The following is a 24,077-nucleotide window of genomic DNA, read 5'->3' as shown; positions in this document are numbered from 1 at the left end:
ATAACAGTGTTTTTCTATTGTAATATAACTAGGACAGCCATATAGTCAGATCCTTTATGAAAATACTTGTATGAACCAAGACCCTCCGTGCATTTAAAATTCATAATAAAAAGAAATATTTCATGTTGGTTGCATGCTATTTGTCAATAACAGTCAGTTGTGTGTACTTCTTGACCTCCATTCCTGAAATCACACAACTGCCTGTGAGGATGAAATATATTCATATATCTATCAGCTGTGAGCTTCCCTGAGATATGAAACTGATTCGGACAGTAAATACAGATTGTCCTTATTAAGTGATGTACATATGTATTTGAAATAATAAGTGATTTCTAAATATAGATTATTCAGAGTAATAACCTATATTTTATTGTTATCTGGTTACAGGATAGAAGATCAGAAATATGAGATACCCTTGTGTAGGAATGCTTCTGAATCTGTGGATGTAAAGTATGCTCCCTATGTGGGGGGGTCAGCCTCTGCAGCAGAGTTTTATGTCTTTGTTGGAGTCATTGTCTTCCTCTACTGCATGGCTGCTCTCATCCTTTACATCTTCTTTGATGATCAGTACCGAAAGAACAACCTCTTCTCCATTGGGGTAAGTTTAAAGATGAACTAAGTCTGCATGGTTTTATTTATGTGTCTAGATGTAATGTAACAGAACAGGAAATATTTCAAATTAAACCAGTAAGATGATTGTTTTCTGTCCAAATGACTTTCAGTGGCGGCTATTATGGTAAGAGGAAGTAAATAGTTGAAATCGGGATTTCTTTCTGATACCATGTTAGACCGTAAAAGTGCACCTGTACCTATTAGCAAACCCCTATATTTTACAACGAAAGAGATTGGGTGCACTAATTAAAACCTTTAAAAAGTTACTTGGCAGACTGATCTGCCAAACTGTATTTCTGTTCCAGAGAAATAGAAAAATTCATTTTATTTCTAAGCCAATGACAATTGAAGAAAGGATGTAGTGATTGGCAGTTGCAACTAGAGATATGATATCAAACTATTAATTACAAAATTCCAAATCAATTCATAAATTGTAAGTTAAAAAGTAACAATTATTATTGTTTTATAGTTTTCTATAGTTTGAAATTGATAACATGTCTTCAGAATTTTTCAATTTTTTGGTTGTAGTTTTCAGTGGTTTGGTATTGATAATCTGTCTTTTTCAATTCTAGGTTGTTTCTTGAAGCCCTAGAGAAGCTTCTGAATCTGTATTACACTTGATTTCTCTCAGTTAATTTTAGTTCAGATGTCAAGCATTTCACTACACTGATGTAGGGCAGGTCATTCTTAATTTGACAAAAAATTGTTTTCTTCAGCAAGTACAAGTCTTAAATGCTAGTCATACCACAATTGAATTTACTGTTACATTTATGTACTGTGCTTACTACGACAGTTAAGTCTATCGGAAACACATCTAAATGTGTATTCTTTTGTCATAATTCTTAATTTCTACAGAACAGAACCTACAACTGTTATGTAACTTTTTTATAGGACTTTGTAATATCCTGTGTGTTGACTGCCCTCTGGCTGATCTCTTCGGCTGCTTGGGCTCAAGGATTGGTCAATCTGAAGTATGACACCGACCTTGCGGAGAGTGACCTGTACCGTAGGATTCAAGATTGCCTGATATATGGCTGTGTTCAGGATGTGTTACCAAACTTTGCCAGCCTTAATGTATCAATTGTATGTATACACATCTTTTATACCAAATAAACACTAAAACACACCTTTTCATTTCCTGTATTTAATACAACATAACCTCTATTGTGATATGTTTGTGGGCCTGCAGACTTAGGTAAGACTTGGTTAAAAACTGTGGTCACAGTGTCACCACTTGTCACTGTGATATTAGCCGTATAATGAACTGCTCATATTATGGCAAATGCTAGAAATATCTGATATTTGCTGATTATTGTTCAGTATTTGAAAAATTTGAATTCATTTTTTTTTTTTTTAATTTAATTTGTTCAAGTCATGTTTTCACGTAAAATCCTCTAAATACATTCTGTTGTGATATACAATAGAATTGATTATAAGACCTCTTTTCTTTGATGACTCTTTAAGACACCCTGTCATCCTTGATATTGTAGGGTTGTGACCAGTTATTTGATGATAAGAGGTTAGAAACACTGTGGTTACCATGTATTCAAAAATATATTTTCATGAAAATTCTTTTCTGTTTTTGTTTGCAATTTATGACTTTTTCAGTTCAGTTATCAATGATTTTTTTCTTGGTGTTTTGCTCAAGTTCCTTCGATTAGGAGTTTAGATTTTGACAACATGTCAGTATTTTCTAGTGGCTTTCTATGAGTTGAATGTCGATCAATGCAAATCTGTTCAAATAAATATGATTCTCTGTGTCTATAATTAGACTTGTCCAAAAAAGTTGTTCCACACGAGTTGGGTGACTATATACACCAGCTGTAACATTCTGGTTGAAATGTGTCTGAATGTTATACTTCTTGCACTGTTTGCAGATATTTGGCTTTCTGAACATGGTGGTGTGGGGAGGAAATCTTTGGTTCCTGTACAAGGAAACTCCTTGGTTTAAGGTTCAATCCAAGCCACCTACCTCTCCCACGCAAGGTCAGGACATTGAACCCCAAAGGATCTAAGAATTCCCCTGATGGGATTGAACTAGAAGACCAGCAAGCTAATACATACTGTTAAGGATGTTGTGACTGTAGCATTGACAATGTTTATGTAATGAAAATCAAGGAACATGTATTCCAGCTCCTCCACAAATGAACAAAATCAATGAAATTCCATCAGAGAATGGTCAAGTCTTGACTTTTCCAATAATGTTCACAAATTATTTCTGAAGAGCTAAAAATGAGTTAGACAAGATTGAACCTTTCCATTTTATATCTAACAGAGAAATCAAATGATGTGATTGAGACTACACCAACAGTGTTTGGCTATTTCCAGAATATGTAAAATTCCATTACATTGTATGTGTGTGTGGCTATATATGTAATGAGATCTGATGTTTTCAACATGGTTATAATATAGCTGTAATATGATTGATGTTAGTAATTAAAAGATAGGATACAATTGTGTGTTTGCAATCAAAATATAGATTCTTTTTCAACAATTTTTTTGCATACTTAATACCAAATATTTACCAGAATTTCTTAGGAATCATATGCAGAGTAGATGTTGTCATCTTTTTCTTCCTTGGTAATTACATACAAGGTATATATTGAAGATGTATGTTTTTAAATTGATGGTCACCACTTTCAACTTTGGTGTTTTTGGGTAAGATAGTGATGCACAACTTATCTCTACATTCAGAATAACCCTTGTTTATAAAGACCTTCAATGTAGGACAAGTAAATAGTTGAATACTGTTTGATTGGCCCAAAATCTGATCTGTGCCATATGAAATATCTGTTTGCTCAGTGATGTAATGTGACCAAGATTTCTTACAATAAGAGTCATTAGGTGTGGATTTATCTCAAGCCAGTAATATTTGTACAGACGTTTTGTTACTTGTTGGAAAACATGGATTTATCTGAACTACATGCTGTAAAATGCTATTCCCTGTGAAATTTTTGTTTTGGCATGAATAAGATTATTTGAGATGATATTTCATGGACTGAAATAGAGGTGTGCATACCCTTACTGCTCTTCATTTATAAGAGTATTTTCTTGTGTGTGTACACTTGGGTTGAGAATTTAACAAGGTCCTTTTCTTTAGTATACCTGGTACATAAAAAACATCAACAATTTTTGAGTTTGTGCTATTCTGGATATTTTCATTGCAAAAAAAAAAAAAAAAAAAATGGAAAAAGTGTTTATTCTATTAGCCAGACAAACAAAGACACTTGCAATAGTTTAAGCCTTGCTATATTCATCTAGAATTCTCTCCATTCCTTAAAGAATTCTACATCTCTGTAAGCATTTTTTTACAATCATATGCAAGTTATATTATCTCATCACACATGAAATAAATAAAGTGACAAGTTTTAGTTTGTTGACAAATGTTTTAAAATTTTGTTGTAAATTACATAAACTTGTATAAAAGTGTATAACTGTGTTAAAATGTGTTTTTGAGGTTTTGGTTAAGATTTTTTTACTGTTTTCTGTTTCCACCACATTGTTGAAATATTTGAAATAATTTATTATTATTATTAGGTACAAGTTTTTGTCAGAATCGTTAACTTGCTTAGTTTGAGTTGTTTGGTTAATAACCTTGTTAGCTTATTAAGATCATGCCTTGTAAATTTTTCATGCTTGTAGATGTTTTGTAGTTATCTCCCTTGATTTTGAAGGGCTATGAAATAATTAAACATTTCTGATGTATCAAACAATAGCTAAATAATCATTCATCTGGAACATAACAGTGACTATGTTGTATTAGTCAGATTACAAGTGTTTTTTTTTTTTAATGAAACAGTGAAATTCTTGTGCAAGAACAAGATTACCCAAGAACTCATGTCCTGTTATATCTTGCAATGATCGGGGTGCTTTTAGTGAACTGATAAAGGCTTGAATTTCCAATCATGCTTTTTATTTTTCATGTTTATTTTTTTAAAAATCAAGTAATCTTTCGAAAGTGCACATTTCAAAATTATTTAAAATTGAAGATTTGTGATACATCTTAAAATTCCATCTAATATGATATTGTACAAAATTCAGTTGATCACTGTGTGTATATATTGTATCAATGTATCAGACATGATTAGAGAATCAAGTGATGGGACTTAATGATATACAGATTATGTGCTACATAAATGATAATGCCTTGAAGACCTTATGATGCTCCGTTGGGATTGGAGTATATACACTGACTTACTGTATAGGAAACCTCTGCAGGAATGATCTATTGAATGATGTGTAGATGATTTGAGTATGCTAGTGTACATAATCTGGTGTTGTGGAAGTGTACATTTTGTCTGTAGCAGGAATTATCTATTTACATGTATTTATATTAACCAATTACAGGTGCCTCACTGTGTAACTAGGTGTCAAGGTATTTTTCAATTTTGTTTAGAATTTCCTACACTGACTAGTTTTTTGTGTTTTTTTTTTTCATTTTCTATTTCCAAAGGCATCTTGGTGTCGACTATGATAATGTATTTTATTTCTGTACATTTTCTATTCTGGATGGCTTCTTGGCGTCAAATGAATATTGTTTATTGTTCCGTTATAACCTGCACTGTTTCTCAGTGTCCACTTGTGATACGCTTGATTTCTCTTTTGTACTTTTTCAATGGCTGACTGTTTTATGGCATCATTTACATTAGAAATGATTTCTGTCTTGTTTCTGTATTCTTTACAAGCCTCTAGGTTTTTCTCATGTGATTGTAATTACAGCAGTTAAGCATCTGGAAATATTGTTATGTCTATCTGTTAGGAGATACTAAAATGGGCTCTGGCAAAGCCGACCATTGTTGTCACGTCAAACTGGGTACCTACAGTTTACACTGAATACAAATCCTCAAAATGATCCTTTTTTCAGTTTGAAAGAAATGAACACCAAAATAAAAGAACTAAGGTTTCTAATTCAATATACATCTGTATTGTCAAAATTTTATGTAAAGGTCTGTAGTTGTAAAAATGTTTATGATAATGGAACCTGGAATCTGTGTTTTACTTTTTGATTATTGACTTCTTTGGTGTATAAATAATTTGTAATTTGATTCAGATGAATGATGATAAAAATCTCGCATAATATCATTATTTACTTACTATTTAAAAATTGATGTCAGCTAGATTTTCTTTCTCAAGCATTTAAAAGACCCAGGTGTAGGAATACTTCTAAATACTTAGATAAAACTAATCTTTTTAAACTATTAGCTCTTGGTGTATGTTTTTCATTGGAAAAAAAAGCATTCCATAGTTTAGAAATTTCTTTGAGTAGAAAGGTTTCACACTTTGATGTTGATTTTGTGTGTTAAATCTGCTGAAAGAGAAATGTATAACGGGAGTGTTGAATACATTGATAACGTAGTTTACTGAGGAGTAATACATTAGTAGTATAGTTTATAGAGTGTTGAATACATTGATAACGTAGTTTACTGAGGAGTAATACATTAGTAGTATAGTTTATAGAGTGATGAATACGGTAATCAACTATTTAAGTGTACATCATTTACCAAGTGCTGAATATATCAAAATCATAATACATTTCAAGGTGAATATGTATGTATTTGTTGATGGATAAATACACAGAAAATGTAGTTTATGAAGTGATGAACACTTGTTAGAGTGAGACTTACAGTTCACATCTCATTTTGCATTTATTCACAAAAAGAAACTAATCAAATCAACAACGAAGTACTTATTTGGTAGAATTGACAACAAGACAATATAAATCTAAATGAACAGATGAAAAATGTTGGAACTTTTACTTGATTTTCTAAGAGATAGTAACAGTTTGAATTTCATAATGATTGCTAGCTAACATGTGAATATGTGTTTTAATTAACAAGTTACGACTATGGCACTTTGGCTATATGATAAAGATATTGATATTTTTTCTTGCTAAGATCTGATGCTGATAACTTTATTCTTTTGTTCATGTGATGTGTGAAAAGTGCTAGTTCTTTCTTCATTGTTTATTCAAGCCATGAGTTTAATTAAAGTTTTCATTTAAATCTAAACCAATGTTTTAATGCCATTGTTATTCAGAAAATGCCTTTAATTTTAAGAACGTATTCGATGCATTCCTGTAAATTTTATCTTGTGCTGCCTAGGTTGATAGAGGTAGTTAGGTTTTACTCATTAGAAGGTCTGAAGTTTATATCCTTACCTATGTTAGGTACCACATCAACTGTATTATGATGCATGGTCAGCTGTAGGGGAATATCACTTTATATTTGTGCTGCAAGTATGTGTAAGGTATGTATTATCAGTGTTAAATGATGCTAAAGTACTCCATCAAATGCTGAGGATAGTTAAAAGTGCAGCAAAAACCAATGTTGTATGGTGTTTCATGTAAATCAGCAGTCTGGCCAAATTTAGCTTGATGTGTTACATTATATTAGTATGTGCTGAGACTTAGCTTAATTTTTGTAATGTTATCAGTCATAAAAATAACTTTATATGAAATGAAACCGATTGGTTAGGTTTCATTTTATCTCAGCAAGGATACAAAATAAATCTCAGCTGATTGGTGTAATCAAACAGGAAACAAAATAAATCTCAGCTGATTGGTCAAATTTAACGGGATACAAAGTTAAACTTGGCTGATTGGTCTAATTTAACAGGATGCAAAATAAATCTCAGCTGATTGGTGTAATCAAACAGGAAACAAAATAAATCTCAGCTGATTGGTCAAAGTTAACTAGATACAAAATAAAGCTCAGCTGATTGGTCAAAGTTAACTAGATACAAAATAAAGCTCAGCTGATTGGTGTAATCAAACAGGAAACAAAATAAATCTCAGCTGATTGGTCAGATTTTGCTTACCCAGTTAGCCTAGGCCAGATAAAGCTTTTGTTACATAGTGATGTGGTGAGATGCATCTTTTCGTATCTTAAGATTTAAGCAGGGTTTGTTGTTATTGGTTGTGTAGGATTAATGTTAAAGTGATAGCAGCATCTACTCACTGGTGGTATATATGCCTTCTGTAATAAAGTTTTGTATTAAGAAAATAAGTGTTTGTTATCCTTCAGCAATTATATTTCAATGGTACTATTTGTCTAGAGGTCTAAATACACTTACTGTCCTTGCTTTGACCTTCATATTTGTTGTCAGTTTCATAAAGGAGGGTCAAGCACATGAAAACATTAAATGTCAAACAGGAGAGATGTATTCTGTCTTCTAACTACATTAAAGAACTAGACACATCCGTAAGTAGATATGAATTTATCATGAAAATAAGATGTAAATACCATCATGAAACAATGTGGTAGTAGCTTTCCAATAGGAAGTAAAGATGGGAATATGTTAGGGTATGTACCAAGATTAAGGAAGAGTCGAATTAATATAGATTTGAATTATGCTTACCATTACATTAACATTACATTAAACCACAGTTATCTTTCGTAATCAAAAAAATTAAAGTTAAGGACGAAAATCAAATCAAATATTGACTGCCCGTTATTGTCATTTTGTCCATAGAAGACCTAGCATGTTGAAAAGTGACTACCGTATTTCCATTTGGTCCCTGGAAAATCAAGCATGTTAGAAGTGCAGTCCACAAGCTGTAAACATTTCAACAAGCAAGCTTCACACGAAAACATAATAATGTATTATGTCAAGTTAAAATTGATTCCTGTATTTCTGAAAAACTGATGCAGATTCTTCAAAAACCCACTGATTACATGTATTCATGATTCTGAAGAATCTGAAAGTTATTTTGATGAAAATCAAAAACATGTGGAGAATGCATTTACAGATTACTCTGTAAAAATCAATCTTAAAATGTACAAACTCGCACGTACATTACATAAACAACATCAAGCATAACATCAAAGAGCAAAATTATAGACCTGTCACTGGTCACAAAAGAGAGGCTCTTCAAAGACATATTCAATTTACTATAACTGAGAGCAGGCATTTGATGAAATGTGCTCTTTAGCATGGTACGACAAATGGAAGATGTGAGATGTGGAAAGATCAGGACGTCAAGGCTTCATTCAGAAGAATTTAATTTTATATTGGTCGGAGGAAGGTCTGAGTATCTCCTTTATACAGGGATGCTACTGAAAGTGTGGTGAGAAAAATATTTATATCCAGTGAATAAAAAATGGACATCCCACTAAATACTGCAATGGTTAGTGAAAACCAAAGCCCCCCAATGATATTGGATTGGTTGACATATTCCCAGCGTTGAGGTACTTTTGATTGTAAATGTTGAGGTATGGCTGTTCATTAGTTCTTCTTTCAAAGTGTTCAATTCTGAAACCTTTCAAGACTTTTTAAAAAGATTATTCGGTGGTAAAATGTCCGAAAATGTCCAGGACTTGTTTTTAAAAAAAGACAAAAGTCGCTGGTAAAATTGCAAAATGTTTCTAAAGTTTAAGAAACTTTTAAGGTATTAGTTAGCAAGGCTTTAAATACACAATATTGACAGTATTGTGTATGACTTTACTTCATATGTAGCATGAGAAACTGAAATCTTTGTAACATAGCAATTTGTTAATTAGTTTTAACTTGAAGATTCGAAAATATTATCTGGGACCAGTTACAAAATCTCACTATGACCCATTAGAAGACATTTGGTTCAAAGCATTATTACTGGTGCCAATAGACTGACTAGTTAAACTTTATACTGAAATTGGCTGGCTTCCCCTAAGATGCTAACAACGTAAAATAATTAAGTTTTATAAACTGGTTCATGGATTATCAACCTTAATTCCTTCACGGCATACAACCTTCTCCTTCAACATGACCACAACACTCGTGTTCCTGATAACTTTCGTCCCATGTATGTCATCTATAGATGCAATTTCTATTACAATCTCAAATTTACACTCACCAGGTTGTTGACTGTGGCCATAGCCAAATTTCGGAATGGACATGTTAAAATCTCCTGGTTGAATACAGCTGTAGAATCCTATATGAACAGTTGAAAACGTTTTTGGGTGAAACATTCCGCCAATTGCATGAACAGAAATGCATGTGAATTTCGGTGGCATGTTGATGGGTTCTTTCCAGGCGGGAAATGAGTTGAAATGTTAAAATGAGTTAAGGCAGAATTCAACCAGAAAAGTTACTGGGTTTGATTAGAAAATTCCACCCTGAAATTCCATTAATAATAGGCAGAATCCACGGCGAAAAATTCTGTCAAGTAATAGGAGGGATCTGCCGAGAGAGATTCTGCTAAACAATAGGCGGAATCCACCTAGAAAGATTCTACCAAATAATAGGCAAAATTAGAACCTGCCGAGAGAGGTTCTGCCAAAAAATGTCGGAATCCGCTGAATCCTTCGAGAGAGATTCTGCTAACGATAGGCGGAATTCCCTGAGAGAGGTAGTGCAGAACAATAGGCAGAATCCCTTGAGAGAGGTACTGACAAACGATAGGCGGGATTCCCTGTTAAATGATAGGCGGAACTTCTTAGAGAGGAACTGCCAAACAATAGGCGGAATGCCCTGAGAGAGGTTTTGTTAAACGATAGGCGGAATTCTCTGAGAGACGTTTAGCTAAACGATAGGCGGAATTGTCTGAGCGAGGTACTGCAAAACGATAGGCGGAATTCTCTGAGAGAGGTTTTGCTACACGATAGGCAGAATTCTCTGAGAGAGGTACTGTCAAACGATAGCCGGAATCCCTTGAGAGAGGTACTGACAAATGATAGGCGGAATCCTTGAGAGAGAGTCTGCCAAACAACAGGCAGAATTTGTTTAGAGATACCAATTTTCCCCCTCTGTTTTTCTTCTTGCAGGTAACTCATCAAAAAAATATATAACCGTTTGATACTAGATGAACACTCAAGAACTGTTTTCACAAATTTGTCTTTCTTGAAACATTGAAAAATCATTAACAAATTAATTGTGAGTGAATTTTAATTGCAGCTTTACCAAAATACTGTATAATCATAATGGCTAAGAAAGCATTTTCTTTTGGTAATTTGTGGTCTCCACTACTGCAACTATGGTTACCATGTTGGAACTAAACACTGAAACATACTTCAATAACAACAAATCACTGACTATCTCTTTTTTTAAAAATACAAACAAATAATTTTCATTGAATTAACAAATGAAATAGCTAGTCTATAGGTCTTGATAAGAATTTTTATTTTTTGTATGATGACGTTTCCAATATGGTTGCCATGGTGGCCATCTTGGAACTCATTTGACATTAAAATTCTTTTAATATGAAAGAATAATCCTGTTCACAACAATGGTCTTTGAAGTTTTGAAACGAAGCAAAAGATTATGATATTTTCACTGAATTACAAGCGAAACTTTACAAAATGGAAGTTTGTTAGGTTTGAGTAAGCATTTTTTCGTGGTCATGTGTGGTTTCCAATTTGGTAACCATAGTGGCCATCTTGGAACTCAATTTAACATCAAATTCTTTTGATATAAAGTATTACTGATGGCTTGTTCTTATCGATGGGATTTTGAGTTTGGAAACAATGCAAAAACTTGTAGATGATTTTAATTGTGTTTCATGTGCAACTTAATCAAAATTTGGATTACAAAACATTCTCTTCATGTATATCTTTTTAATGATATCTTCATTTAACAAGTCACAAAATTTTCATCCGTCTTGAATGAAACTTCAAAATTAAGCAAATAAAATTTGAAAGACCTGTATTCTCATTTAGGAGACTTACCTATACGAGAAGCTCTTTCTAACCGCGCTGTTTATTTCAGCTAGTAATACGCGTCTTATTTTTATTTAATTTTTCATCAAACGTTACATATTTTACATCAAAACAAGTTTATTGCACCATATATTAATAGTACTCCAGTGTAAACCTCATGCACTTAAGTGCAAAAACCGAGGCTTCTAGGCCTTAACGGTCATCTGACTATAAAGACCTACATATGAAAGATGCCAAATAGGCCTAAAATAAATTGCTCAGCTACTCTATAGTTTACATAAAAGACATGCACCACACCAATATCATTACACTGCTCGTATTTTTTGTTGAAAAAGCAAGCTACAGACCTACTTCCATCACCCTGGGCCTTTTGGTTATCAAGAAGAAGTCAATTAAAGATTTCAAAATATTTCACATCCGTGATCTTGAAAGCGGGTCATTGTCATTGCTATTTAAAAACTTGGTTGCCCTACATCCTAGCATGCTACTATCCAATAGCAGGACCCAGGTTTTTTTGCTTATAGAGAAGAAGTCATTTAAACCTTTAAAGCGGATCAAGGTCATTCATTTTATGTAGGGATCGAACGCTCTGAATCTAAGAAATGATCCTCCATTCTCAATGATGTTTCACACGAAATTTCGTTGAAATCCATTCAAGAGGAGTAGCATTTTAAAGCTAAATATTGTCCAACTTCCACTTTGGGGGCCTGCCTCCAAGTCTCTAGCGGTTGAATAACGTTTCTGAAGTTAAGGAATAATTCTCCACTCTCAGTGATGTTTCACACCAAATTTGCATGTAATCCATTCAAACCCTGGAAAAGAGTAGCGTTTTGAAGCAAAATATTGCCCCCTTAAGCAGCCCCACCACGAAGTCCCTTGGGGTCGAATTAAATTTCTGAATTCAAGAAATTGCTTACTCTTACTGATGAATTAAGGTCAAAGCTTGTTGAAATCCAACCACGCAGAAAGGAAGAACCTGGTTTCAAAGCTAATTTTAGCACCCCTCTCTTTGCTGCCCTGCCCCTCTACCCCTAGTGGTCAAATCAAAATACTGAACTTTAGAAATGAATACCCTCACCAAATGATGCATTAGACCAAATTTAGTTGAAATCCACCACGGTATGAAAGAGGAATAGCGTTTAAAAGAAAAGGTTTATGCACGGCGGACGGCAGAGGACGCTCGGCGTACGACGACGGACGAATCACGATGGCTATAAGTCATCTTGACACTTCGGGTCAAATGACCTAAAAATTACACTTAAATGTGAAAAATTACACACAAGTGTGTAAAATAGATACTTAAGTGATTTTATTAAGTGGTTTGGGTAAGCTGAAACGTCCCCAAGATCCCACGGGCTAAGACCCCAGGGACTAGGTATGAACATCGGCCCAGACCAAAGGCACAAGGGAGGAACCCTATATCAATTCTGGACTCATGTCGTATATTTACATTTGATTGGTAGTATGATTGAGACAGTGTTAGAGACATCGTGCTCACTTCTCAACAGTGTCCATTTTCTATGAGTGGTAAATAAAAGTTTCAATTAAGTTACATTTTCCACGGCTAGCCGGGCCCTTTTTCAACGTTACACCGCCCATCGCTGTCCCGAAAGAAATCGTGGTCATATTTTCGCTAGTGACATTAACAGGCTTCCGTAACTGTTTAGTTAGTTCTAGTTTTTAGTTTAAACATATTTCATAGGCAAATAATGACAAAGGGATGAGAAAAAGTGATCGTAAGCTCTGGAGTAACGAGGATGTATATTTGTATGCAATATATTCTCTGTGTGCAAAAAAAATGTTCAGTATTTAAATATTTGTTAGTGGAAAAAAACTTGCTTTTTAGATTATGATGTAACAAAAATCATGAGTCCTTGGTGAAACTTATCTAAAATACATAAAAAAAAATGTCGTCAAAGTTACGATTTGTTCATCGTCAGTAAACCACGATCCTGACGATAACATTCGATCATCGTCAGTAACACAGGATCCTGACGTGATTATTCGATCATCGTCAGTAACCCACGACCCTGACATGATCATTCGATCATCGTCAGTAACCCACGATCCTGACATGATCATTCGATCATCGTCAGTTAACCACGATCCTGGCGTGAACATTCGATTATCGTCAGTGAGTCAAGATCTTGGCGTGAACATTTCGATCATCGTCAGTAACCCACGATCCTGACATGATCATTCGATCATCGTCAGTAACCCACGATCTTGGCGGGAGCATCAGGACACGTGGTATACATACGATGGAATTCGTTTGACATTTCTGTTATTGCATTGTTTGGATTTTATGTGCGTCAGAACTCTTTGCTATTAGCTGTTTCGTGACATTTGTTAAGTAAAAACTTAAAAAATCGTCATAGCTATTTGAAAGCACTTATGTGATTTTTTTTTCAACTAGCGAATTTACAAAGCCTATTTTTCAAATATAGTCTACAATTTAAAATGTAGAGATGTACGTTTTGGTACATACGTACTGTACCAAGAACAACGCAGTAGATCGAGTTGCCTCCCTTCCTTCCAGAGCAATACATCTTCTTACTAATCGATGATGGATCCGGAGAGGTAAAAGTCGGCCATGTTTCTGGAATGGCTTCAAGCATCCCATGATGGTAACATCTGTAGAAATTGTTGTGGTGATTATTCTGGCTGTACGTTTGACATCTTCCGCGCGTGGTGACCGTATACGTCAACCCAGGTCTGACGTCACACTGATCTCAGTTTGTAAGTACATGAACGGCCACAAACACCTGTATCAGGAATGTAAACAAGTTAACAACTCAGATAAAATACACACTCCACTATAACGTACAGTGTTGTTTGACTGGGGTTGTTTACATCCAGATAAGTCTTTACAGCAGCAGAGAACCTTGTTGCTGCTTTATCCAGTGTTTAGTAGTGAATTAGAGCATTTATATTGGTAAAGGGAGACAACCTCTATGCAATTAAAGGAATTCAATGTGTTGAAAACCTGATTAGTACAGTTCTTTCACGTGACGACGTCATCGATATCGCTTTGCACAACTGACTGGGTATAATCACATCGATCACAGTCAATCTTGGTCATTCCTATTGATATGACACCACTGTAGATACGATAAATATTATATGATTAACATACAGTAATTACTATTGTCATGTTAAAGATTGTACTAATTACCAAAAACGGTGATAAACATACTACTTTGTTACAATATATCATTGTAGTATTTTTCCTTATGTGTGGTTCCATATAACATGGTGTTTATCAGTTTTGGAACTGTGTCAGAGTAGAGTCTCTTGGGTTTCGGACAATTGGTGTTTACATAACATTATTTTCTCACATTTCATTCTTTTGAGAAGTAGGACTCCAAAACTGAAGCTCTAAAGCTTCATTTGTCCATACACATTTGTTCATAAATTTATTGATAAACAAGGCTAATAGCAATGGCTTTGGTCCTAAATAGTCTTCATCCCCAATTCCAAATCACAAACACTAATGTTGTCAACCCTAAACATGGCTGCTTTGCATATCCTAATACACAAAAAACAAGATATTCCAAATCACAACCTGTATCGTTTTCTAGCCTGAAGATAGCTGCTTTACATATCTTACATATAATTACAAAAACAAAATATTAACAGCTAAAATTCCAAATCACAATCACTAACGTTGTCAAGCCTGAAGGTGGCTGCAAGGCTTGGAAATATTAGTGATTTGGAATTTTGGTTGCCATATTGATGTTTCGTTTTTATATTTATATGTGTATATATATAACAGAAAGTTAAAATTCACAGTAGTGTCCAGTACATACAAAATATACAGAAAAATAATAAGACTGCTAATTGTGAAATGCCTGAAGACATGAAAGAGCTGGTGGTGCTTTACTAATCAGGAGTGTTTCCAGTATAGTATTTTCATTTTCTATTGATACTAACAAAACAAAGATGGAGGTGTTGGTAGGACTTTAGATTTATCTGTTGTAATTTTATATTCACTGCTGTAAATTTGTCACTTAATAAAAGAAATAAGACCCATCCATCCTTAATTGATAAAATGAATCAATAAGTAAACAAAACAGAAAGGTTCTGAACTGAACACCAAGAGATGTTACTTGACCTTTGAAATGTTTAAATTGTTTCTACAGTAAACTTAGAGAGGAAATGTGGAATTGGTCTTCGGAAGTTAAGTCAATATGAGAGCTACCAAGTCACATGGGACGGAGGGGAGATTGAAGGCAACTGTCAGAAAAAGTTCCTTGCAGAAAACCCGTATAATGTTGCAACTCAATACAAAGTGTGCTTTCGGTTTTTGGCTTATGACATTCAAGATTGTAGAGTGAAAGTGAGATTCTCTGAGACTTCATGGATGTATTTTAATTACGTACACGACACAATGGTAAGAAATCTCTAAGAACTTCCTGCTGGAATGTCTTCTGCTACCTGTACACTCTGTCTTCATTTCTCACATGATTTACACTAGATAAAGAAATCTGTAACATTTAAATGCAGATGTTTTGTTCAGTGACAGGCTAGCAAAAATGTTCAAAAAAAAGTGTAAATGCATATCTTTGTATAGTTCTGATTGACTAAGCTATAATACCCCAGATGTTATAATCACCACCTATGTATAGTTCTGATTGACTAAGCTATAATACCCCAGATGTTATAATCACCACCTATGTATAGTTCTGATTGACTAAGCTATAATACCCCAGATGTTATAATCACCACCTATGTATAGTTCTGATTGACTAAGCTATAATACCCCAGATGTTATAATCACCACCTATGTATAGTTCAGATGTTATAATCACCACCTATGTATAGTTCTGATTGACTAAGCTATAATACCCCAGATGTTATAATCACCACCTATGTATAGTTCTGATACATCTGATTGACTAAGCTATAATACCCCAGATGTTATAATCACCACCTATGTATAGTTCTGATTGACTAAGCTATAATACCCCAGATGTTATAATCACCACCTATGTATAGTTCTGATTGACTAAGCTATAATACCCCAGATGTTATAATCACCACCTATGTATAGTTCTGATTGACTAAGCTATAATACCCCAGATGTTATAATCACCACCTATGTATAACTTACCAAACAGGCATTTTACCCTTAACATTATATTTGACATATTGCTATTGCAGGAATATGGCTGTAAAGACAGCATGCCACTTGACCAATGGTGTGGTGGTTGGATTGGTCAAGCCTGGTTTAGCCTTCATTCATATCAAAACTTGCCTGTACGTGGGAACTTCATAATTGAAGTTACAGCCAAAGCAGGTAAGTTTCTGACAAGTGGCATGAGAATTTTCAGTGAAAGTTAATAGTTATTACATAATTTTTCTGCTATTTTTCAGTAGCTGAGATGGCATGATGTGCCAGTGAGCTTAAGCTTTGGTAAAGGTTTTCATCATCTTGCTGTTCGTTTGTCAACTTTTAACTTTTATAGATAACGTTTCACAACTGGGAACTGATGTTTGCCCAGGAGGTACCTTGGTTGGAGTACAGTGTGTGCTTCTCATATGAATGACCTTGACTGATTTACAAGGTCAAGGGGGTAAGATAAGTCAGAAACCTGTAACCTTTATAATGGTACAGATATTTGTCTTATTAAGGTGTGTAAACTAGCTTTGTTGATCCAGAGCCTAATGAGAAGTTAGCTAAAAGTTTGCTTTAAAACACTACTCTTCTTTAATGCCTGAGTGGATTTTAACATATAATATAACCAAAAATGTAATGTGGTCTGAAACATCACTTAGACATACTTTAGACAGGTTTAGGGGATGGATATCCCCAAGAGGGGGAATTGGGTTGGTTTTTTTTTAGCCCACCATCACCAGATGGAACCATGTCGGATGTTGACTTTGCAAGTTCGTCATCTCTATTTCTTGAGAAGTACTAGATAGATATTTCTTTAATTTCATATGACGTTTCCCCTTTGTCCCTAGATGTGCCCACATTAGATTTTGGGTCTGATCAGAAAAGCAAAATGACCAACAGGCAACTATCATGGATTTTGACTTTGAAAGTTGTCATCACTATTTCTTCAGAATACAGCATAGATCTTGTCTCAAATTTCATGTGTATGTTTCCCTTGATCCCTGTTTGTGCCTGTTTGATTTTGGTACTGATCAGAAAACAGAATGGCTGGCAGGTGAACTTTAGGAATACCTAATGCAGCATTATCAAATTCCAAATGAAGGTTCCCCTTGGTTCCTATTAGTGCTGGTTTGATTTTGTGATTGATCAGAGAAAAGAAAATGCCATCTTGGATTTTTACTTTAAAAATGTATCCATTTTTCTTCAGAAATACTGGATGGATCCCTCTCAAATTTCGTTTCTAGGTTTCTCTCTGTCCTTAGTTATTCTCGTTTGATTTTGGAACTGATTGGAAAAAAAATGGTTTCCAGGCAACCATCTTGGATTTGGCAGTAAAAAATTGTTGGTGCTATTTCTGCAAAGGAATGTTCAAATTTTGTATCATTAGAGCAAAAACAGAGAAGAGAAGAAAAAAGAAGGGATATTGTTAAACTTTCAAAGAACAAATAAAGATCAAACAATGGTGAGCACCAAGATCCGTCTTGGATTTCTTGTTATAAAATCTTCCCCTCAGTCATTGTGCTGGTAATTATTGGATCATAGCAGATATGTAATGCTGAAAAAGTTGGTCAATTATGTAAATGTATAAATGAAATTGCTGTGACTCTCTGGGCCAAAGGAGTGGGTCCCAATGAGGGTAACTGAGACAAGGCAATTATACTTGTAATTCTGGTCGTCCTGCTGAGCATTTGTAAGGACACTAATCCAATTAGTTTGTAACATCATAACCAAGAACAGAAATGTTTTGTAAAAGATGGAAGTGATGGACATTTGATTCCCAGTGGCCAGAGAGGTGGGGAGAGGGGAGCAGTAAGGGCTGAGACAATGGATTTAAATCTTTACTTATTATGGATACATGACCACTATCAGGTATATGAAGACTACTGACCTACCCCTGATCACAACTGTAGTCTTGGAAAACAGAATTTTATAGTGGGAAATTGCTAAAAGCTGTGTAAATGTCATAGGGAGGATAATTCTCCCAGGTGTACATCATTACAGTCAGTTGACCATGTAGGCAAGTTGGCCTTTTGTTTAGTAGTATGGCTTGAAAAAAAGAACAAAAATCATGTTATTTAAGTTCTTTTTCATAATATAAACATTTTGTTGACAGAAACTAACCTAGAGGTGACAGAGTGTATTGGAATTGTTGTGGGTGGTGTGGCAGGCATACTGTTACTATTCTTTACATGGGTCTGTATTGGAGCAAAATGTCAGATCGCTAGAAACAACATGCGTCGTGCACGCCTTAGGGACGTCATGAATATGAGGTCAATGCGCCAAAATCGCATACTACTAGACTCTAGTGCCTCATTCACAGGAGAAGAACATTTTACAGCTTCACATTCACTGCAGCCATCTGCACCACCCGTACCAACAGATATCACTCCTTCGCAATATTCTCCACTTCAACCACAATCTTACAGAGGACAATCTCCATCCTCATTTAGAATTGGTCGTTCGTCACCCATAGATGCAGGTAAGTTTGTCCAATACTTGTATAATGTTTTGTGTACAGAATATGCAGAATGATGATGAATGGAGATTTTTTTTACGGCCATTATAATGATCTCTTTGGGAAATACTTCATTACCTTGTACAAAATGAATTTAGAAGTGTTTGTTGCTTGTTAGTATCCAAGTTTGTCCCATTGTTTACCTTGTTTCTTTTTGGAATTATGGCATTGTGTACTTGGATTGAGAAAGATTTAGATGGAAAGTGTCATTGATGAAGCATAAGATGCTCACCCTCTTAACGTCCTTGTAATTTGCCAGGGGTCTCTGTGTAAGTAATCTCTTTGTCTGTCCGTTAGTGAATGCGCCCATGCATGTGACTGTGATAACCTTTTATACAAGATACCTTGTGAACCCATGGACAGATTAAGTTCTTGTTCACACTATCACATCATCCACCAAGGTCTACACATGCTAAGATTTTGGTGATCATCAGTAAAGATCAAAGGTGAAAGGTCACCTTTGACCAAGTAAACCTGGTACATGTGATATCACATGAACCCATGGATTGAATTTGTTCATATTCACAACATAGCATCACTCTTGCAATTTTTAACCAATAAGATTTTGGTGATCATCATCCAACTGTCAGAACCGGGGTCAACCATCAAAATCTGGGGCCAATGGTCAAAATTCTGATGTCAACTGTCAAGTTCTGAGGCCAGCTGTCGAATTCTGGAGTCAACTGTCAAGTTCTGGGGCCAACTGTCGAATTCTGAAGTCAACGGTCAAGTTCTTGGGCCAACTGTCGAATTCTGAAGTCAACTGTAAAGTTCTGGGGCCAACTGTCGAATTCTGGGGTCAACTCAAATTATCCACAACAGAAAAAAAGAAATAAAAGTTTTTCTTCAAAATCATGCTTTTTCATTGCAGATGAAAGAACTTCAATAAAATGTAGTCTGGAATACATAATTATAAAAATTGTGGCTTCATATTGAAAGACATAGAGAACACACTTGAAAGTTATTTTGTTTAGCATATTGTAATATATGTACATCTTTGTATATTCAGATAACAGCACAGATGACGTATTGCCCAGCACCAACATGACTGGCGATCTACCACCCCCATATCACTCAGTTGTCTCATCAGAACCTGATCAAACAGAAAACCTGCTGCCCACAGAACAAAGAGATATCGCACCTCCTTCCTATGATGATTGCATGCAATATGCCATAACATGAAGTAACGATTAAATCTTTGTGGAGAGATATGCAGTTGTTGACAAAAGGAAGCTTCTCAATACGATGATATCACTTACCTATATCACTAAATAGTTCCATACCGGTAATTGATGTAGGTCTATAGACTTGGATTGTGTCTGTCTGTCCTTCTGTCCACTTTCTTGTCCAGACTTTCACTTACCTATATCACTAAATAGTTCCATACCGGTAATTGATGTAGGTCTATAGACTTGGATTGTGTCTGTCCGTCCTTCTGTCCACTTTCTTGTCCAGACTTTCACTTACCTATATCACTAAATAGTTCCATACCGGTAATTGATGTAGGTCTATAGACTTGTATTGTGTCTGTCCGTCCTTCTGTCCACTTTCTTGTCCAGACTTTCACTTACCTATATCACTAAATAGTTCCATACCGGTAATTGATGTAGGTCTATAGACTTGTATTGTGTCTGTCCGTCCTTCTGTCCACTTTCTTGTCCAGACTTTCACTTACCTATATCACTAAATAGTTCCATACCGGTAATTGATGTAGGTCTATAGACTTGGATTGTGTCTGTCCATCCTTCTGTCCACTTTCTTGTCCAGACTTTCACTTACCTATATCACTAAATAGTTCCATACCGGTAATTGATGTAGGTCTATAGACTTGGATTGTGTCTGTCCGTCCTTCTGTCCACTTTCTTGTCCAGACTTTCACTTACCTATATCACTAAATAGTTCCATACCGGTAATTGATGTAGGTCTATAGACTTGTATTGTGTCTGTCCATCCTTCTGTCCACTTTCTTGTCCAGACTTTCACTTACCTATATCACTAAATAGTTCCATACCGGTAATTGATGTAGGTCTATAGACTTGGATTGTGTCTGTCCATCCTTCTGTCCACTTTCTTGTCCAGACTTTCACTTACCTATATCACTAAATAGTTCCATACCAGTAATTGATGTAGGTCTATAGACTTGGATTGTGTCTGTCAGTCCTTCTGTCCACTTTCTTGTCCAGACTTTCACTTACCTATATCACTAAATAGTTCCATACCGGTAATTGATGTAGGTCTATAGACTTGGATTGTGTCTGTCCGTCCTTCTGTCCACTTTCTTGTCCAGACTTTCACTTACCTATATCACTAAATAGTTCCATACCAGTAATTGATGTAGGTCTATAGACTTGGATTGTGTCTGTCCGTCCTTCTGTCCACTTTCTTGTCCAGACTTTGCTACACTACTTATCACTGGAACTTCTTACATGGATCCAGATTTCTTCATGTTGTTGAGGTGAGGTGCCACTTTGACCTACATTGTGACCTTTGATCTACTTTAAAAAAAAGAGTTGTCTGGGCTCTATCTCCTCATACGTAGGATATGGTAAAGATGACCATGACAATGTCTGGCAACATCAAAAAATGCATGATGTGTCTTAAGCTTGTCAGTTACTTCCTGATGTTTCTGAACACCCCACGCCTTCTTGTTAGCTAACACAGAGGACTGACACATCCATTTCTGCAGATCTTAAACATACATGGGTATCTTGGGGGCTATGTCATTCTCCCCTCGACCAAAATTCAACAGTAAGCTCAAATGACGAGTAGCTTGTTGAATTGTGTCTGTTCTGTGATGTGACATATATAATGTACCTAGGTACATGTTAAAATTAAACTGTCTCTCTGAGGTACTAACAAGTGTGTACCTACATTTTCAAAATCATAATGAAATTGCTTTTTATATTAAGACTCGACTTTTATCAACACACTGCTTATCTAATATATGTGTTGAGTTTAAATTTTACTATTGATATGTGCTGATAAGTACAATCAGTTATTGTGTTTGAAAGACTTGATCAGCAATCATTGTATTGTAATTCTCAGCATAATTCAGGGGACTCGAAGAAATCTGTCAGAGTTTGATTTGACACAGTGTGTTGTTTAGAATCTGTGTGAGGTGTGAAAGTGTTTATTATTTATGAAATAAATGTGCTTAAAGTGAATCAGCATCTTGTGTTACATGTGATGAAATTGTAGATCCTGAATATGATATTGAGGTCTTTGATAAAAATTAATCATTTAAAAGCAATACCACAATTGACTTTACAATCCCATAAAATATGTGGTCACTTCAATCAGGCATACTGATGTGCATATTATTTTTTATGTAAATTTGTATTATTATATTGTAAGATTACAGGGTTTATCTGCTCAGCAACAGCCAGGGTCAATAGTTTATAGGGATTATCTCCTCAGCAACAGCTACGGTCACTAGTTTATAGGGTTTATCTCCTCAGCAACAGCCAGGGTCACTAGTTTATAGGGATTATCTCCTCAGCAACAGCTACGGTCACTAGTTTATAGGCTTTATCTCCTCAGCAACAGCCAGGGTCACTAGTTTATAGGCTTTATCTCCTCAGCAACAGCCAGGGTCACTAGTTTATAGGCTTTATCTCCTCAGCAACAGCCAGGGTCACTAGTTTATAGGCTTTATCTCCTCAGCAACAACCAGGGTCATTAGTTTATAGGCTTTATCTCCTCAGCAACAGCCAGGGTCACTAGTTTATAGGGTTTATCTCCTCAGCAACAGCCAGGGTCACTAGTTTATAGGCTTTATGTCCTCAGCAACAACCAGGGTCACTAGTTTATAGGGTTTATCTCCTCAGCAACAGCCAGGGTCACTAGTTTATAGGCTTTATCTCCTCAGCAACAGCTACGGTCACTAGTTTATAGGGTTTATCTCCTCAGAAACAGCCAGGGTCACTAGTTTATAGGCTTTATCTCCTCAGCAACAGCTACGGTCAATAGTTTATAGGCTTTATCTCCTCAGAAACAGCCAGGGTCACTAGTTTATAGGGATTATCTCCTCAGCAACAGCTAGGGTCACTAGTTTATAGGCTTTATCTCCTCAGCAACAGCCAGGGTCACTAGTTTATAGGGTTTATCTGCTCAGAAACAGCCAGGGTCACTAGTTTATAGCCTTTATCTGCTCAGAAACAGCAAGGGTCAATAGTTTATAGGCTTTATCTCCTCAGCAACAGCAAGGGTCAGTAGTTTATAGGCTTTATCTCCTCAGCAACAGCTACGGTCACTAGTTTATAGGCTTTATCTACTCAGCAACAGCCAGGGTCACTAGTTTATAGGCTTTATCTCCTCTGCAACAGCTAGGGTCACTAGTTTATAGGCTTTATCTCCTCAGCAACAGCCAGGGTCACTAGTTTATAGGCTTTATCTACTCAGCAACAGCCAGGGTCACTAGTTTATAGGCTTTATCTCCTCAGCAACAGCTAGGGTCACTAGTTTATAGGGTTTATCTCCTCAGAAACAGCCAGGGTCACTAGTTTATAGGCTTTATCTACTCAGCAACAGCCAGGGTCACTAGTTTATAGGCTTTATCTCCTCTGCAACAGCTAGGGTCACTAGTTTATAGGGTTTATCTCCTCAGAAACAGCCAGGGTCACTAGTTTATAGGCTTTATCTACTCAGCAACAGCCAGGGTCACTAGTTTATAGGGATTATCTCCTCAGCAACAGCCAGGGTCAATAGTTTATAGGCTTTATCTCCTCAGCAACAGCCATGGTCACTAGTTTATAGGCTTTATCTCCTCAGCAACAGCCAGGGTCACTAGTTTATAGGCTTTATCTACTCAGCAACAGCCAGGGTCACTAGTTTATAGGGATTATCTCCTCAGCAACAGCCAGGGTCAATAGTTTATAGGCTTTATCTCCTCAGCAACAGCCAGGGTCACTAGTTTATAGGCTTTATCTACTCAGAAACAGCCAGGGTCACTAGTTTATAGGCTTTATCTCCTCAGAAACAGCCAGGGTCACTAGTTTATAGGCTTTATCTCCTCAGCAACAGCCAGGGTCACTAGTTTATAGGCTTTATCTGCTCAGCAACAGCCAGGGTCACTAGTTTATAGGCTTTATCTCCTCAGAAACAGCTAGGGTCACTAGTTTATAGGGTTTATCTCCTCAGAAACAGCCAGGGTCACTAGTTTATAGGCTTTATCTACTCAGCAACAGCCAGGGTCACTAGT

General features: G+C 35.7%; 2 protein-coding genes across 2 annotated transcripts in view; both read left to right on the top strand.

Annotated features, from left to right (window-relative positions):
- LOC132552597 (synaptophysin-like) overlaps window positions 1-7,616 on the top strand; it is a 49,802-nt gene extending 42,186 nt beyond the window's left edge. Inside the window, exons 4-6 of the mRNA XM_060216783.1 lie at window positions 388-598; window positions 1,504-1,695; window positions 2,490-7,616. Coding sequence (XP_060072766.1) covers window positions 388-598; window positions 1,504-1,695; window positions 2,490-2,627 — 541 coding nt within the window. The 3' untranslated portion in view covers window positions 2,628-7,616. The remainder of the gene's footprint in view (window positions 1-387; window positions 599-1,503; window positions 1,696-2,489) is intronic.
- A 6,158-nt stretch (window positions 7,617-13,774) lies between these two features.
- LOC132552595 (uncharacterized) lies at window positions 13,775-22,041 on the top strand. The gene is made up of 5 exons (XM_060216782.1): window positions 13,775-13,982; window positions 15,386-15,636; window positions 16,407-16,542; window positions 18,476-18,841; window positions 19,887-22,041. Exons 1-5 carry the CDS (start codon window positions 13,865-13,867, stop codon window positions 20,057-20,059), a joined length of 1,044 nt encoding a protein of 347 aa, XP_060072765.1. The 5' UTR covers window positions 13,775-13,864; the 3' UTR covers window positions 20,060-22,041.
- The last annotated feature ends 2,036 nt before the right edge of the window (window positions 22,042-24,077 follow it).

The sequence above is a fragment of the Ylistrum balloti genome, unplaced genomic scaffold (genome assembly GCF_031769215.1).
Source record: "Ylistrum balloti isolate Yb309-2 unplaced genomic scaffold, AGI_CSIRO_Ybal_v1 Utg370260, whole genome shotgun sequence".
NCBI lineage: Eukaryota > Metazoa > Mollusca > Bivalvia > Pectinida > Pectinidae > Ylistrum > Ylistrum balloti.
Note: the sequence above shows the minus strand (reverse complement) of the source record. Positions and strands in the feature narration are given on the sequence as shown.

What these genes read in the sequence shown, in the direction of transcription:
- LOC132552595 (XM_060216782.1), top strand. Translation starts at nt 13,865, where the DNA reads ATGATGGTAACATCTGTAGAAATTGTTGTGGTGATTATTCTGGCTGTA. An exon ending in CGTCACACTGATCTCAGTTT is followed by an intron (nt 13,983 to 15,385) that starts GTAAGTACATGA and finishes TTGTTTCTACAG; the next exon opens with TAAACTTAGAGAGGAAATGT. An exon ending in TTCGTCACCCATAGATGCAG is followed by an intron (nt 18,842 to 19,886) that starts GTAAGTTTGTCC and finishes TTGTATATTCAG; the next exon opens with ATAACAGCACAGATGACGTA.